Source organism: Dicentrarchus labrax, unplaced genomic scaffold (genome assembly GCF_905237075.1).
Source record: "Dicentrarchus labrax unplaced genomic scaffold, dlabrax2021, whole genome shotgun sequence".
Taxonomy (NCBI): domain Eukaryota; kingdom Metazoa; phylum Chordata; class Actinopteri; family Moronidae; genus Dicentrarchus; species Dicentrarchus labrax.
Window position 1 is genome coordinate 4,645,676 of NW_026136712.1, and position 18,636 is coordinate 4,664,311.

Sequence of the window (18,636 nt, forward strand, 5' to 3'; positions counted from 1 at the left end):
ACAATTGATGTGGTGATGATGTATTGATGCTTAAATGTTACATGCAGAACCTTTAAGGACCAGTGCTGAACCACACCGACCCTACAGTTGTGTTCGTAGGTGTAAACTTACAGTATACCTCTGCCCTAGCAATACTGGAACAATGAAGGGTCCGTGCTTCAACCTTGTGAGAACAGAGACCTCAGTACGACGATAGAGCTCTGCAGAGAGAACGGCGGCCTGATCTCCCGCAGCCAACACTCTTCTATCCAAAAGTAGCACACTCTAATGACTCTCAAGCCTCTCGTCTCGCTGCCCATTGGATTTTATTCATTAAGGAAAATGTGCAAAAAGCTGTGTGTCCATGACTCTGACTCATTCAGCTATAAGTACACATTGCTGGATAGCCCTGTGGTAAGAAGTTCAACGTACTGCTTCTGATATGGTACATATACTGTATATTGGAGCGTTGATACGCTGCCACCACCCAATGTGTGAACCAAATCGCATTAAGTAGCTTAAACCACACCTCATCAGGTGTCAATCCCTGTACTACAGTATTTACAGAGTGTTTGTCTCGCCGTGGAAGGAGGGAAGTGACAGGGGGTGGACCTTGAGGACTTCACCCACACCATACAAAGAATGAGTGTACCATGGGTGGAGGGTGCCTACAGGCCATGCTGAGTGCCTTTTACTTAGAGCAGCATGCCTCGGATCAAACAGCATGCCCTGCGCTCACGACATTTTACTGAGCGCGAAGCTGTTCCTCCGACTAATTGCTTTAGAGGAAATACGTAGCTGTCTGTGCAAACTGCCAAAACTCATCAGCGAGAGGAGCACGCCTCTTTTGAAGCTCTCGGTGTAATATTTACTTGATATTGGGGTACTTTTCTTATGTATTCACAGAATTGTATGTAATTGACGGGAGAAACACAGCCCAGGATTGTTGTTATATACAGTCATTTTAAGTGCATTTGAAAATGTGTGTTATACAGTATATTTGTGTATTTTGTTAATTTCTTCAATTCAAAGTGAAATGTAATGTAGACAACTTAAAGCTTTCTTCTAGTTCAGTTTAAATTCTATTTCATCACCTCGGTTTGCATTATATGCTAAAGCATGGACTGTTGTGTCTTTTTGTGTATGTCAGACTTATTTCCAGTGGCACTTTTGTGTACTGTTCTTTAGTTACATATTTGTGGGTAATTATTTGCAACCTAATATAATGATATGAATAAATTTCTATGAAAAGTTATTATTTGAAGGTAAACAAGGAGGGAACATAATAATAAAGAATTTACTTGTTTTTAACCATGTTTTCTGCTGGACTTCTTCCCCACCTGCTTTCAAACGCTTCCTTTATTCTACACAAGATGGCAGTGTTCTCCAACTCTGATATTAGCACTCTCATGTCTTTTCTCTTGAAACCCAGCAACTTTCAATTATTTTGATGAAATTTGCTCTTTGTTTTAAATCTTTAAATCTTTTAAATCATCAATATATTGTTTACACACATACAGAACTGCAATGTTCTATTCATACTTTGCATGTGACGTCACAACTACTAGCTGGCGGGCAAGAACATCGTTCTCCAGCAACGAAACCCAGTAAACTAATCAAGGATCTTGCCAGGAAGTCACCAGTTTTACTATACAAAAATATATATATATATATATATATATATATATATATAATATGTACGTGATTTGATATGATATGATGAGAAGAAGAATACATGTTACAGTACACACGTTACTGTTGTACTGCGTCTACTTACTTACTTACTTACAGTTACTTTGCATACATACTATGGTACAGTTATTATTACTACATTAACGTTACAACCTAACAGATTGCTAACAGGATTAAAGGCATTTCGCTGCCCCAGCTGCTCTTGTCTGTTGTCTGATGCTATGTGGAGTGGATGAGCAGGTAGGCTACAATGTTTGACATCCTGTTAGCCATATATGATACAGACTAGTTGGCATAAGGTTTTTTTTAAACTAACGTTACTTATCAAGCTGTCATTGGCCGGCAGGCAGGGTGTACATATTCAGATGAAGACTTCATCACACGACGGAACAGATGTCACTTTGTGTATAGCTACAAACATGCAAACATTAGCCAACGTTAGCGGGTAACGTTAGCTAGCTAACTAGTAACACTCATGTTTGCTTTGATTATGAAGATATTCCAGTTTTTCACCTCCCATACGACAGCGTTGTCAACCCATCCACTCTTGATAAAAAGATAGCTATCCTTACTTTTGTAGGCTTTCATTTTTGTGCGGTGTAAGGTGACAGATATATGTAAATATATATGTTTCTTGACTGCCAGGTAACCATGGTAATCACGTGACTGCAAAGTATGAATTACATTTTTCCCCTTTGCAATTACAATCCCCCATACAAACCAACAGCATAACTCAGGAATCCATTGAAGTTCATCCTTAAATTGATTTAATTCACATTATTACAAAGACCACCAGACTTTTTGCATCTTAACAAGGTAGTTTCCCAACATCTCTGATGTGAACAGATTTACGCTTGCAAAGCAATTGCACTAATGTCTGCACTCACATTCCACATAAATCCAAACCGTATTCATTAAGGCTCAATAAGACCTTTGAATTACAGCATTTTGTGGCAAATGATGAGGAAAAAAGAATAAATATGAGAAAGATAAGCACAAAAATAAATTGCAGGTCCTTTGCTTAAAAATAGTTTTATTTTTGATGCTTTCAAACTAGTGCAAATACATGCAAACTGAAAACAGACAACCCTGTAAGCAGGCCTTCTCACAGTAACACAGTAAAGCCTGAAAGCTTCATACATCATGTTCAGATAAATGACCATTGATAGGTCGACCTTCTCTCATTGATTTGACCTGGTCTTGTTTTGGTTGTCCTCCAGTGGTCCCTTTTCTTATCTCAAGGTACAGTAGGGTGATTTTGCAGCCGGATGCTACCCTAAGCCTAGCACATAAATGCGCCAATAGGCAAAGAGGCAAGTGATCCACACCAGTTCCCCTACATCCATTTATCCACATTCATTATTCAAGAATACAAAACCACTCAGTCAAATCTGAGCTCATATAAAGATTCTCTCGCTCGCCCCTCTGCCGCTCGCCACATAAAAGATTCATCCCACCTTTTTCGGGAACAATGCTTGGAGGACGATACTCAATATGTATGCATTGATTGCCCTTAAATTCTTAACCAGTGAGACTAAAGAACAAACAGGTAGAAGAAGAAAGGTGTGGAAATTGAGGAATGTGAAAATGTGTCTGTTGTGGGTTAATTGTGCCACTACCAACTAGAGCTTCAGGATTACACTGCAGACCAGAGACACTAAAAGCTACACTGCGTATTTCACCAATCCATTTTTTACAGCCGCAACCTATAGCAACCACAGTCACGTGACCAACTTTGAACACAAATGCTTTATTTAACCACCTGGAGTAGGAATAAGTAGCCTACCAGACGAGGACAGTGCCAGGGGACACCCTTGCTTAATACCACAAAAGCACCTTTTTACTGAACATCTATGATAGATAAAATGACGCTGCTGTCTTTCAAACTCTAGAACAACACGATCGATTGATAGAGGTGAATGTATTGACACTGGGTTTTCATTATTGAGTCAGAAGCGGATAATTGGCTCTGTTCTCTGAATCTTTTGCACTCCGAGTCTTTGCATCTGTTTCAGTCAGATGGAAAATTTGTACAGGCTTCCACCCAAAGCAGTGTAACGCTAACAAAAGCCTCTGGTTCCACACAGTCAAAAGGGTCACTGCCATCCAAAGTCCTGACCCGCCATCTGATAGAAGCGCTCGTTATGAGGCTTATAGAAATCCCTCAGTCTCTGCATCAGCTCCGGGTCAATGGTGGCATGCGTCCTCCCTTTGGTCTTCCCCAGGCAGTGAGGCTTACTACTGCCCTCCGGCTTCTTCAGGCAGGGGAAGCCTTTCGTTTTGTTGAAGTAGAAGTGCTTGTCCGTGACGATCCTCTGGAGACCCAGAAAGTCCTGGACTTTGCCCAGCTCTCCGGCCGGGTCGGAGATGAGCCTCTCCCCGCTGACCAGATGGATCTGAGTCCTGGGGAACCAGGCCAGCCAGCGCTCTAGGTGCTGGGCATATAGGCCGATCCACAGCGGGCTCCACAGAGAGTCGATCTGACCTAGAGACAAGACAGAGATATACCAAGGCTCTTTATTCAGACTCATTGCTACTGACACCATTGTCTCAAACTGTCTCATCCTCAAGGTTTTAAGCTTTAGCTACTGGCCTAGCCCTCAGGTTTTACGCGAGGGTCCCCAGGGTCTAATGGGGATGGTTAAAAATCTTGACCCAAAATGTGGCAATCGGACACCCAATCCCATTTGTTCCTTATTTGGATTTACCTCTAAAACTCACTCCCATAAAGGTCAAGTTAATGTAAATCATAGCATTTACCTCCTATAAGACGTTATAAGACATAAGAGCTTTCTCTGGAAGACACAAGCCTATCTTAACTTCACAAGATGAATTAGAGACACTGTATACATTTTCTGAAACTTGCAAAAAGATATACCCTTAAAGGCTCCTTGGAAAACAATAGGAATAGTTGGAGCCCCCTTTATAGTAAGCTTTATAGCTTACAAGAACCATTACTCCTTTTCCCTTGCACTAATACTTGATTTATTGCACCATTTTGTATGTACTCTTTCTGTAATCCTTGTTTGGACAAACACTTGAATTGGCGCTATACAAATAAAATTGAATTGAATTGAATATAGTATCTTTTTAGGGTTTAAAGGAAAATCACAAAGAGTTTTAAGGGACATTACTATCCTCTATGAGCTGTGTGTCAAACTACAGTAACTAACTTCCAGTTGTTTCTAGAACACCCACATGCACTAACCCCTTACCTCACACTGTATATTTAGAATATTGAAGGCTTTCAATACATTGTTTTCTTTCTTTTATCAGAGTTCCAAACAACACAAAGCTGGCAAATTACCTCCCATACATATTCATTGTTTGAACTGTCAATGTGGCACTAAATTCTCCTTATGACTTCTCTGATGTATAACATGTATCAGCTGCAGAATTTCTTCCTGCAGGCTGGTTTTAATTTTTCTTTGCATTTATACCAATTTTCTATCTAAATATGTTAATAACCTAAATATAGTTGTTCATTTCAAATGTTAATTAATATCTTGATTGAAAAACATATATGCTTATATTGCATTAACTTGCTTGTGCACAGGAAAGAAAAATCCAAGAGTAAGAGGAGAGAAGAGACTGATTTATTTTTTAAAAAGCCAGTGTGTCGAGTCTGCTGTGTGCTCACAACACTTGAACTCAAACAGCAGGGTCAATACCTGTGGTGCGGTTCTTGAAGGCGAGGCTCTCAAAGGGAGGGATGTCGGGAGTCTTGGAGATGATCTGCGTGTAGTCAGATATGGCTCTGGTCACTGGGTCACGGACGACCACAATCAGCTTCACGTCCTGCGACATAGCATGGACGCGAGCTGGCGTTTCCACAGTAACAAAGTAACGAGGCGTCTTCTCCATGACAATCTGGCCGTCCAGGGCTTTGGGCATCATACTTCTGGAAGAACAGGTAAAAATATGAGGTAAAGACAAATTGCTGGCAAAATAGCAGTAGAAGAGCAGCTAATGTTGTCTCCTTGTCATCAGCAATGTTTGATTTGTTTTTGCAGGCTACTATAAATTGACTTCACAATAGACTTACATTTTCATAAGGCTGATATGATACGCAGGCAGCATTAAATATCGTTAAATTGGGAAATAGTTTTCTACAGTGTTTTCATTGGTGCACTACTCTATCAAACTGGAATATTCTAGATATACTGTGTTTCATTTTATACCAATTTCTCCATAATTCACCATGACATATGGGATATTGACTAGTGTGTATTATGCTGGTAAAGTAGAGAAAATTTGATTTGAAAGGAATGGTTCAACATTTTGGGAAATGCTTCTTTTTAATACTATTGCTTTGCTTTCTTACTGAGAGTTGGATGAGAAGATGGGTACTGTGAGTTTACCAAAGACTGGAAGGGGGGGGGGGTTTGGTACTTTAGTAAACTTGTAGAAGCATTATCGGCAGATGTTTTTAACTTGGCTAGAGGACTATTCCTTTCTTATGCTAAGCAACCCTAGTATCAATCTTTACACCTAACTTATGCCAAGAAATGTGTGTATTTCCCAAAATGTCAAACTGCTGCTTTAAAAATGTTCAGCTCATTATGGGGTAATTTAGAGAGAAATTAGTTCAAGACATTAAGGATGCATACAGATATTTGCCTGAAAGTGAGGTTATCCTCCATGATGCCTTTGCAGTGTGCTCAGCAATCAGAAACACACACACACACACACACACACACACACACACACACACACACACACACACACACACACTTAAACAACCACCCAATTAGTCACTTTGAGACATCATACTCTTACTGACTGAGCAGTGACAGACTGTCCATAGAGTAGATCTCCAGTGATCCAGACATGCAGGCAGATGACAGTCGTGCTACATAAACACAGGAGTCTTTCCTTGAAAGTGTCTGGCTCTGCTCACCTCTACCTCCACACCAGAAGCACAGCAGATGGGACTCATTTAGAGATAAATGACTCCAGAGGGCCCACAGGAACCGGCTGGGGACTCGGGGACATCTGCCAACACACCTGCCACACACCTGACTGTCTGACCAAACGCACGCAGCCTCAGCGGCACAGTCATACACAGCTCTGAATCAGCATCTGAGCTTAAAGGCCCATACCTTGTGTGTTTATCTCTTTAACTACAAATCATGTATACTTATGTACTTACTGTATTTTCTGATCATTGCATGCGTACAGCATTTCTATTATATCGTGTATATATATATTATAGCGTTTCTATTTTCTCAGATTGTATTGTCTTTACTATTCCAAGACCCCATTAGTTTCCATTAATTTCCATAATTAGTTTTTTTTAAGTGCATTAATTGCGATGAATGTTACGTTATAGTTCTTTAATAATGACGTTTAGATACAGATTTAGAATTAATGCTCAGCCATTGGTTTCTATTCATTTTCTTAAGGTAATCAATGGTTGTCTAAAATGGCAGGAAAAATACACATCAATTTGCAAAACACGATGTGCATGGTTTGCAAAAGTGTTACTGTGATGTAACAGTTAACAAATCTGTAGTAAATGAGCTAAAACAGACAAAAAAACATTGTGGTGCTTCAACCTTTCAGCTTATTAGATAAATATCTGATTTGAATCATCCCCAAAACCTCCAGTCATTAAGATTGAGACCAGCTCTATCTTAAAGCAAACTAGCAAACAAATGCCAATATATACACATCAGCAGACACACAGCAACATAAGCATTAATTTCGAGTTTTGTTTGTCCACCAGATGTAAGTCAAATATTCAATCTCCTTTTAGCCCTGTTTTGTATAAAAGCCAAGAACAGCCATGCTTTTTAATGCCTTTATCTCTAGTTAATTATTTCGTTATCTCAAGAAAACAAGATTTGTTATCTCAAGATAATGAGATATCCCGTAACCACGAGATAACAAAAGATTGGTTCCTCTTATTAATTTCCCTCATAGCAAAATTGGTAAGGCCACTTACACTTTGCCCAGATAAAGCAATGAATTAAGGTCCACATATGGGCTAGATCTGGTGGCCACATATGGCCCATGATATAGCCATATCTCCGCCAACCGTATGATCATATCTGTCTCTATTCTGGCCCTGTGTTTGACCAGACAGGTTTCAGTAATGGTTCCAGACGACAGCCTTGACTAAGCCTTCAAATTTACACTTGTAAACCATGGCCAAGGAGTGTTGACACATAGACCGATAATAGGGCCAGCTATATCATGGCCCATACGTTGCTACCAGACCTGACCTATATGTGGACTGTAATTCATTGCTGTATTTGGGCTGAGTGTATGTCCAATTTTGCCTTGTCTGTAGGCTAATGTGAATCAGAGTTCAGGAGTGCCAGCATGCATAGATGGCATATTATAAATGTAGCATTGCCTCAGCATAATGGACAGTGCATGAAGGAATGACATGCAAGGTGCAAGTAAAAATTTTCACACTGACCTAAATGAGCCAGCATCCAGGAAAAACTGCTTTAAAATCTGGACATTGCAGGGAGATGAGCTTCAGGGAGCTCATACATCTCAATCTTCTCCTGATATATTTTGTCAGTATTGCATCACATTGCCAGGAAATTAATGGCTTAAATTACCTCTCAGATGTTCATTCTGGTAACAACTCTTCCTTTTAGTTATGAATTCTCCCGACAGCCTTAATCAGGTGTGATCAAATGAACCAGACACTAATTTTTGGGTTCTCCATAATTATCCTGTGATCTCGAAAAACAAAAGTCATTTCCTTGTGATAAATGATCTCGTTATCACTGGAAATCTGCTGTTTGTTTTCTCGAGATAACGAGATAAATTAACTTGAGATAAAAAAAAATGAATTAAAAAAATGAGGGCAAAGCACGACCATCCTTGGCTTCCGTAATTTTGGTCTCCACCAACTCCTAAGAAAAATATTTGGCTCTTTAGCTGTTCCCTTGCAGTTTGATTATCAGAGCTTTTTTGTGGAAAAAAGCTGCCTGCTGCAGCTGGAAATGGGCTGATGAGAGCGACAAAACTGAACCAAAATAATAAAGTTGTGGGTCAGAAAACCAAAACAATGAGCTGAAAGACACTAAAACACTACATTACTGAGGGGAACGGTCGGTGATTATTCTCTGCTAGTTCATCACTATGAGTGATGGCCTTCACATTACACATAGTCAGCTGACCCATTTAATATGAAATGATTTATTGATGCAGCTTTAAGTTTTTCACTGTTATAGCATAAATGAGTAAAAAAGGATTTGGTATTTTATTTTTCAGTTAATTTTTCCTCTCTCATAATGAGAAAAATTGCGAATAAGTACTGAGGTGACCTTGTTTTTTTATGTAGTCTCCTATTTAAGGGATGTATCACAAAACTGAGAGTCAATAAAAAATGTTCCCGAGGAGTTATAAATGAGATGTTAATAAAAGAAGGGCGAACAAAAAGAGACCAGAGGGGACCAGTGAGGACAGGATGCTCTGACTGTCCTCTGGTATTGGCTCGGGTTTCAGATGCGCCTGCAACACGACCTCCTGTCAATACATCCACCCCCCCAAACCGGCCCCACTTTTATGAATCTGACAAACGCACACACACATACACACAGAATGATTTCATTTGATCTGATCAGTGTGAGGCAACGCTTACCACCACTTAGCCCGAAGACTTCCCTTTTAACTCCAATAACCTGAGCAGGAGGTGCCACACAGTCTATAAGACACACACACACATGCAGACACATAAGCATGCAGTAGGCACGTGCACATGGGCGTACACACATGCTGCAAAACACAAACATACACTAATTAGTCAAGCATTTGCTATCATGCTTTTTGACTCCCACTGGACCCATCTCTCTCTCACACACACATATATTTCAAAAACACATTAAAAAAACCCAAATTACACACATACATACACACAATCACTCTGAGGACATTAAGGGTGGGTGTGGTGGATTTTTACCAGACCCTTTAAAGAGCGTATGTGTGCTCATCTGACTGTGAGAGTGTGTGTGTGTGTGTGTGTGTGTGTGTGTGTGTGTCTGAGAGCATTTGCTAGAGTGTTTTAAATGAAAGGGGTGGGTGACTGATGAAGGAATGATGGGAGTGGATACAAACGCGCCTCCATTAGCAATCTGTCTATGAATAGCCGTTGAGCCAAGAGCCCCATACCATTACCTAAGCACAAAGAGCTAATTACCGGCCCTAAAAGCACCATCAAAAGAAAAGATCTATTATAAATATGCTTCTGCTATAAGATCTGCACAGACAGACTAATTGGCAGACAAAATAGCTGTTAGTTTTGCTAATAACTAAATATGCCCTTATGTTACCTTTGGCATAGAAAACTTCCCCGATCCCCGGGCTATGTCTGTAACTTGAGTTCCATTTCATCCCTGAATGAATGCAGACTGGATTTTTTGTTACGCAACATTTTCTCTGAATCAGAAACAATAGTTGAGGTTTAACAGTGGGCAAATTTTAAACAACAAAGTAAAATTTGTTGTTTAAACAATAATGTTAGTTTAGCCTGCTCATGCCTGCCAAGGTCAGTACTGAATTAATTAACTGAAACGTAAAGAAAAATATCAAAAGAAATTCCAAAACATTCGTTTTTTGTTTGTCAGTTCAATGTAAATCAGTTTTACTTTTTTTACATTTTGTAACTCTAGATTTATGGATTAAAACATTAAAAAAACCTGAATAATTGTTCCTTGAGTAGCTCTCATTTCTATCAATATTGTGGGTCCACTGAGACTGTACAACAATGGCTCAACTGGCATTTGATTGGCCAGTGTTACATCACTATCAGCCTCCACGGCAATCATGGCCACTCATTAGTGCTGTCACAGAGTTTTGTAAATTTTTCTGTTAAATTGCAAAAAAAGATGGGACTCTTTGCACTGTGCAACATTAGTTATCCTGCTCTGGCTCGAGTCACTTTGGATAACACTATCCATCAAGAATTCAGGGTTACAAATGGGGATGAGCGTTTATCTATAAATGATCTCTATCTGTTCAACCAACTAAATTATGTGTATTCATCTCTGTGCTTGGAATGGGCAGAGCTCTGGGTGTGGGCTAACACAAAATTGATATGGGTTGATCAGAAGTTGCTATATTTATTAGAAAACTATTTACAAAAGAGCAACTGAAACCATTTGGTTAAGGTCAAGGAAAGATGGTCAAGCGTATAAATACACATAACGTTCTGACTCTCAGGAGCTAGAATTAGGAAAAGGTAATTACGTACCTGATGAAACGTAACATATCTAATGTGCCTAAAATTGTTTACTTTTAGTTTCACATGGACCAGAACAGCGGTCTCCTGGGTTAAAGTCAGGTTTGTTTGAGCCATCCATCCACCCCACCACCTCCGTATGCAGACTTTCTCACTCTCTATACTACACCACCTGACTTTGAAGGCAAGCGCTTCCAGAAATGATCTTAAAGAGATACCTACAGCGCATATTTTGAAGCGGAGGGCCACTGACCGAGTGTTTGACGACTAGGAGTTGAAATACGTAAGCATAGTTAAAAGTAACCAGTGTTGATTGTTGGTAGCAGATGTGACGTGAACCACAGTTTCCCACATCAAAGTCACCTGATTTGTTAACCTAACCATGCAGCCGAGTTCCCAGCAGCCTTACTTATTGACCGCGTTTACCTGTGGGAAGCCAGTGAAGGATTTTCTTCTTGTTACCGCACTAGTGACCCCTACTGGTTGGCCTGTCTGATGGGGGAGTGGAATGGGGAAGGGGGGCATTAGAGCCCATCACTGGCAGGTGAATAGAACCGGCTGGTGACACCATGTGTTACAGAGGAAATCCCAGCAGAAAAAAAGATGGCTCAATTAATTGGGCAGTTTAAAACCCCTGTTTTACCAACATCCTTACACTGCTCATTTACTATTGAGTGTGAGATCAAACATCCAGTATGCTGAACACAGGGATTATCCAGCAGCTTATAATAAGCCTCTGTTTGCCTTTGAGGAACCTCTCTTTTGTCGTCCATTTCCCAATATTTCAGCGAGCCTCCCTGGTGAATTACCTCGGGCCAGCCAAGGCCACTGGCTATTGATCCTATGGGGGCTTAGGGTAACTATGCGTAGGCTGGTGTGGATGGGGTACAGCCGGGAACAGTAGGGATTGTGTGTATTGGGATGAGTGAGGTATGATGGGGTGTCTGGAGCGAGAAGGTTTTGGGGTAAATGTAAGGGGACAGGCTGAGAATGGTAATGCAGCACTGGGTCTCAGCTGGGACCAAGAGTGGCAGGTGGAGACTGGGGGAGCCAGGACCCTCTGGAGCCCCATCAGTAGCATGCTGTGTCATGTGATGTGTGTGTGTGTGTGTGTGTGTGTGTGTGTGTGTGTGTGTGTGTGTGTGTGTGTGTGTTAACAAATGTGAAGCAATTGCAAACGTGCATCACATGTACAGCAGGAAATATGCAGTGGATTGGGGGATTTGAAGGAGTGCTGGATCAAAGATGTAAAATCTGCTCTGTTTATCTTTGATGTGTGATCCAAGGAGGAAACAATAACCGATCAAAGAGCAGAGTATTTATTGACTGTGTCCATTATACACACCTGACTGCTTATTTATGAGTCAGAAATGAGATTTGAGTGTGTATTTATTTGTCTGTATGCATGCATGAGTGTGTTATTGGGGGACCGCTCATCCATTTCCTCTGTATGGGGGACCATTAAGGGGTCCGTCCATTGTGACGGTGCCCTGTCCACTTCCAGGAGACATCCATCATAGAGGGGCCCCAGACCCCCCCGCCTCCGCTTCCCAGGCCCCAGGGGAGGGCCTTAATGAGGGCCAGATCGCCCCACCCGTCTGGGCCTTATGGTGATCACCTCCAGTACAGTACGGGACAGGACGGACCACACCTGAACCCCAGTTGCACACACAACAAACAAAACCCAGCATGGCAGCCAGATTTAATCTGTTCTCATAGCTTTAATTACTGCACACTTCAGCATGATGTTTTACAGTGCAAAAACATGACTAAGAACACCATAAATATAAAATATGTGATTCCCCTCCTGCAGATCAACAAATCTGATTCATCTGAAAATCTGCCTATCTGTGTTTGCTGATCATTCCCGCCCACTGAATCCTGCTCAACATCAAATGTTTTGGCAGCCATTCTTCTGTGATTTGCATGGCAATTATATTCCATTGTACCAACACAAAAACACAAGTAGCACCATGTGCTGTGTCATTGTAGGACAAAGCCACCAATGTATGGGTATGAATTTAAAAGCGTCCCTTAACGAGTTCAATATGAATTGCAAATGAATCTGTGCAGCTGACTGAAAAGAGTAATTTCGGCCCTCCCTTCTTGTCTTTGTATGTCCTGAGAGACATGGTGTGTCCAAATTAATTAAAACTAACTGAGGCCTCACGGATAGAACATAGAAAACATTTGATGTTCATCTGAAAAAGTAACTATTTGATAACATACAAAAACAGCCATACATAGATAACTGAAGAAAAAACATGACAAACTCAAAACCACAAAAACCCTAACAGGAAACTCTTCACGCTAGCCACAACGAAGCCTAAGCTAATGACTGCCACTTGGCTAATGCTAACTGCCTCATTTAAAGATACAACAAACAACGAATGCAAGACATTATGGAAGAGATAAATAAAGAATGGTGTCATTTTTTCCCTAGTTTTTACAAAACCAAAAATGTGCCAAATTTAAAGGATGTAACTAATGTTAGCTGCAAACATTAGCCTGTCCAGCAACTTACTACCTGAAGTAGTACCTGAATTATTTCTCAAGGCAAGGGGTAATGTCATTATATTATTATTATTATTATTTTGTGAAGTTACAGGTTACTTTGGGAAAATACTTGTTCAGGACGGGAACAATAGGCCTTCTGTCCAGGTCTATATTTGTCTTTTTGGACGTTTACACTCCAGCAGTTCCAGCCAAACTTTGCTCCTCTCCTTTAAGCATATTGTGTATTTTCAACAAACTTACAGGGACTTCACATTAGCATTATCTTTAGCAGGATAGCTGATAAATGAATAAATAAAATGTCATTTTGGGTGACAAAATCGATGGTTAACAGCTAGATTAAACGCTGTTTTTTTAACTTAACTGTATAAAAGAAATGAAAAAATGTCTTCAAAAATGACTAAGAAATTGTGTTCCATTCAATTCAAGGGTATCATGTCAAATTATAAATTTTGTTGAGGGTTTGTTAAAAGAAAATATACAACTTTGAAATGTGTTTTTTTGAAAAATGGGACTTCTTGGAAATGAACAGGAGCAGTAAACGCTGACAATGCAACCTATCAGGTTAAAGCTGTGCCAGTAACTCAGTCAATACTGTATCAATAAATCTCACTGTACCCTAAGAACAAAATACAACCTGCCCTGCTGTCTGCAGGTCAGAACGGTCTCCAGACTGTGACAGAACCTGGAGAAATCAGCCTTTACACACAAACACACACACAAGCCCAGCTCTGATGACATTCCCCTGGGTTGAAGCAAAGGTCAGCGGAGATGTGTGAGGTTGCGGTAACACTGACTTCACCCTTTAACCTCCAGCTCACCCAAGCCTTATCTCTTCACCCTCAATTTTTATCTCCCCTTTTTTTCACTATCCACCCATCATGCCATCTTTCAACAAGAAACCATCACAAGTGAGATGTGAATTTCCAGCTGAGCAATTTTAATGGATTCCTCCAGAGCTTGAGAGGGAGGAAAAGCTGTGTGTAACATGACCCCTGTGTGCCTATGCGGGGGGATTATGCCAATGTAGGATAAAGCTTCCTGCTAATTGTAACAGAAGCCGAGCTGACCAACGCTAACCGCTCTAATGCTGGAGTCAACCCAAGGTCAGAGCGAGGAGATAGAGCTATCGATCCCAGACAACACAGTAAGGAGGAAACTTCCAGTCCATCTCGGGGCTCATCGCTGCGTTGCTCCAGATCCAATCTCCGCTCCAAACACCATTAGAGCATCTTTGTCAGGGGCTCTGATCTCAATTGCCCTGCTGAAGCTAAATGTTACTTTACTCTGAGAGAGACAAGGAGTGATTCTGAGGAAGATACACTATATCTCATCCTCTCTGATTGTCCATGATAGGGTAGAGAGAGAGCAAATGCACCTACACAGAAATGCAATGTCGACTCAGTAAGCACTACAGCTGGCCCTCCATTTGCTGTGTGATACCAGTGCAATATCCCCATAAAGGATCATTCTGGTTTATTACAACCTGCGTCTTATTTTTATATTTCTGGACATTTACTATATGAACTGCTGAAACCTGTGAATGTGTCAAACTGTCCATTGTAAACATCAAACATAGCTTCAAGGGTCATGAGACAACCAAAGTATCAATAGGCTACTTTTCCTTCCCCCAAAACCTACTTGTACTGTTAGAAGGTAATCAGTGTATACAGAAGCACGTAACAGAGCTATGAAGTTTGTCTGTTTTTGGTTTTCTTCATTCTTTTCATGTATTTAGTTTTGACAAAGCAGCACAGTGCTTTATCAAAGCAATTAAAATGGACTCAAATGGCATTCAAATGGGAAAAAGGGGCTTTAAAAGTTATGATAATGAGAAATAAACTAAATAAAAACATCCCCCACAGTGATATTACACACTTAATAAATATTCATGCATACAGTTAATTAGATTCCAAACTACATTTAAAGGTCCAGTGTAGGATGAGATTTATTGGCATTTCGCATTGCAGATAGACCCAACTTGTCTTCCGATCGTGAATCTAAGGTGGCAGCGAAAAAACAAAAAATGCCATATCTACAGTCAGTGTTTGATTTGTCCGCTCTGGGCTACTGTACAAACATGGCTGATCAACATGGCGGAGTCCGGAGAAGAGGACCCGCTCCCTCTGTAGATAGAAATGGCTCCTTATTTTCTCCTGTTTTCAGGTGATTATACACTAATGAAAACATACCTCTGAATATTATATTCTGCCAATAGATCCTCCTAAATGTTACACACTGGACCTTCCAGGATCCCTTCAATGTAAGTTACTCTCCAATTTCTTTATTACTTTGTGCAATTGTCCCTCAGACACATTAGTGTGTTGGTCGTCCATCAAAAGACTTCCACCAACTCTGTTCAGAATGTCTGTCTGGAGGAATATCAGAAAGAAGCAAAACGAAACAAACTGTATAACATTTTTCAGTAAAAACTCCTAAAGCAACATTGTCAAACCCACTCTGAGTGTGGTCTGTTAGATTGTAGTTACACAGCAAATAGTGGTCAGTCAGCAGTAAACATGCTAGCAGATTAGCTCACTAGCATTAGCGCTAGCTCAGCCGGCAGCTTACAGCAGTGTGTCACACTACTTTCTGCTTTCTGCACAACGAGCGATTATTATCAACATTTGGGGTATTTTACCTCCATATAAAGCGGTTCAGTAATCTGGCGAAACTACTGTTTTGTTTTTCGCCTCGTCAGACTTTGTTGTCATAACTAAAACTAAAACTACAAAAACAACACCCAAGTTGTAATAAACTACAATTTTAAATTCATTTTGTAACTATTTTGTATTTTTTTGTTTGAGCAACCAAAACAAAGACATGTCCTTTGTCAGTGTGTGTGTTCTGGGTGTGTGCTGTTTGTTATGAAGTGGTGTGAACACATCATTAACTCCCAGTGTAAAGTGACCTGGAGTCAGAGGTCAATTGACAGAGCTGACAGTGATGTCAAATGGCTCAACGTGCAGCGAGCCCCATCTGGCCCGAGGGGAAGACGTGACAATCTGGTGTCACATTCACATCACCTGGTGCACACACACACACACACACACACACACAGTAGACTTGCTGGCAAACTGGAGAGGTTACAGTGTTTTTTTCAGTACTTCCAGATATTACGAATCACATCAGCGTAAAAACAAAAATTCATCCTTTCACTTTATCTCCGTCATAGGTTAAATTGCTGCTGACATGCCAAAGAGGCTCCCAGAGCTGAGCCAATGCCACTATTGAGCCCCAGTAATATACTGTAAGCTGGTTAACAGCATGCCACGCAGTCCAGATTTGGATGCATTTTTAATCTGCCATATTTGGAGCAGTTTGTAGGGCTATAGGTGGTTGCACTTACTGTTCGCACAATTAGAAAAAGCTTAATGAAGCCCAGAAATCTGAAACCCCAGGTCTGGTGAGAACTTTCCCTTTATCTTCCCAAATTATCCTCGAGCAGTTTGGGTGAGTTGGGTCTCATTCCCCTGAATCTCATTCATGTGTGTGTGTGTTCTGAGTATTTCCAAGTTTTCATGGAACAGGCTGACAACAAAGCCACATGACAACAGTAACATCTGGCTCAGGCTCCAGAGATGATTACTCTGCTGCTGTGAGAACTCATCCTGCAAGGCCCCTCTCTCTCTCTCTCTCTCTCTCTCTCTCTCTCTCTCTCTCTCTCCCTACTGTATGTACACACACAGAAAGCACTGCAGGCACACACATGCACAGATTGGCATAGCCAGATGGCAGAGTCTCTTTGACTGTCACCTAAACCTCCGCGGAATAGCTGTGGATGTGTTTGGGTATGCAAACAACACAAAGAGGTTCATTTCTTCCGGAAGCTGGAGGAAAAAAGTTGCAAATGGAGTGAGAGAATCTCTAAATTTAAATTTAAATGTCAGGCAGAATGAGACTGATGGTTCTCCTTTAACTGCAGTGTATAAAGTTTATAAAAGAAAAGAACGAATAAAGAGAGACACAATTTGGTCGCTCGTAAATTCAGTGACATTGCTGAGATGGATTCCTTGCGTAATTTGCGCGTACCTGTACCAGTCCAGTCCCCGTGCGTAATGCCGGTCGAAGAAGTGTGGTTCCGACCCCAGGGCTCGGATGTCCGGGTGGAGCCGCAGGAACTCCAGAAGAGCCCTGGTGCCCCCCTTTTTAACCCCTATGATCAGAGCCTGGGGCAACCTCCGTGTGGCTGTCCATTCTTTCCCCGAGCTGTTCACCTCCAGCCCCGGATGACCGCTGAACGCGCCTTCGCCAGCTGCGGTGGTAACCTCCTTGCTGGTTCCGTTCCTCTCGAACGGCCATCCTGACCCTGACGCGAGGAACTCCCGCGTGGGTGGCTTGATCTCAGAGTTTTCTGTCAGCTGCGACTCGCAGCATCCGGTCAGGAGATAGACCAGGGAGAAGCAGAGGATGCTCAGAGAGGACGCGATGGTGAGCCGGTGGAAGAGCCGCCGCAGGTCCGCGCTCGGGTGGTGGTGATGGTGGTGGTGGTGGTGGTGAAAAGCTGCCATCCCTCAGAGATCCACGTGAGATAAGGTGCCATTCTACCACAAGTTCAGCTCACATCCCTTCATACTCTAACGCCGTGAACACACCGCTAACTCTTGGAGAGTCTCTCTCAGTGCGCTCCGCTGCCCTCCTTCTCCTTCATGTTGCGCGTCCGGAGCGCAAAGAGCCCCCCTCCCAAAACCAGCCAACCAGTCCGCGTTAGTCTATCAGAGTAACTAGTTTTTTGCGTGACATCCACAGCGTGCGCCCACTTACTCGCCCACCCTGGCAACGTGGGAGAGAATAAAGCTCTAATATCCGAGCTGCGGGGATCTCTCTCTCTCTCTTTCCACTCCACAGGATTACTCTGCGTCTCTCCACCACGGCTCATCTCACGGGGATTCGAGTCCAGGGATATCTCTCTCTCTCTCTCTCTCTCTCTCTCTCTCTCTCTCTCTCTCTCTCTCTCTCTCCCCTTAGATACCTTAGATTGGAGGGTCATGGCCCGAGGCGCATATAATTCCAGTATTATTTATTGGGGGAACCTGGGATGGAATGGATCCAGTGCGCCGACGTCCCACACCTCATATGTGCCATTATCACCCTCATCTAATATGATTGATTGATTTTGATTCTGTGACTCTTTGAGTTATGTCCTCTGCAGCATTGTGCCATATAATAGAACATCTGCTTCATGGTGAATAGTACAGGCACTAATGTAGCCATAGAAATGTTCTGATCAGTGGATCTAGGAATGGATC

The 18,636-nt window shown here is 41.7% G+C and overlaps 1 protein-coding gene across 1 annotated transcript; it reads right to left on the bottom strand.

Annotated features, from left to right (window-relative positions):
* Positions 1–2,415: 2,415 nt before the first annotated feature.
* On the bottom strand, positions 2,416–18,256 carry hs3st3l (heparan sulfate (glucosamine) 3-O-sulfotransferase 3-like). Its single transcript, XM_051418190.1, has 3 exons — positions 17,420–18,256; positions 5,343–5,572; positions 2,416–4,156 (listed from the first exon to the last, which is right to left on the bottom strand). The coding sequence occupies exons 1-3, from the start codon at positions 17,896–17,898 to the stop codon at positions 3,768–3,770; spliced, it is 1,098 nt and encodes a 365-aa protein (XP_051274150.1). The 5' UTR covers positions 17,899–18,256; the 3' UTR covers positions 2,416–3,767.
* Between the last annotated feature and the right edge of the window lie 380 nt (positions 18,257–18,636).

Coding starts and splice junctions, on each gene's coding strand:
- hs3st3l (XM_051418190.1), bottom strand. CDS start 17,898: ATGGCAGCTTTTCACCACCACCACCACCACCATCACCACCACCCGAGC. Junction 5,573..17,419: donor CGGGGACTGGACTGGTACAG/GTACGCGCAAAT, acceptor CTGTTCTTCCAG/AAGTATGATGCCCAAAGCCC. Junction 4,157..5,342: donor CTTCAAGAACCGCACCACAG/GTATTGACCCTG, acceptor TCTTGTCTCTAG/GTCAGATCGACTCTCTGTGG.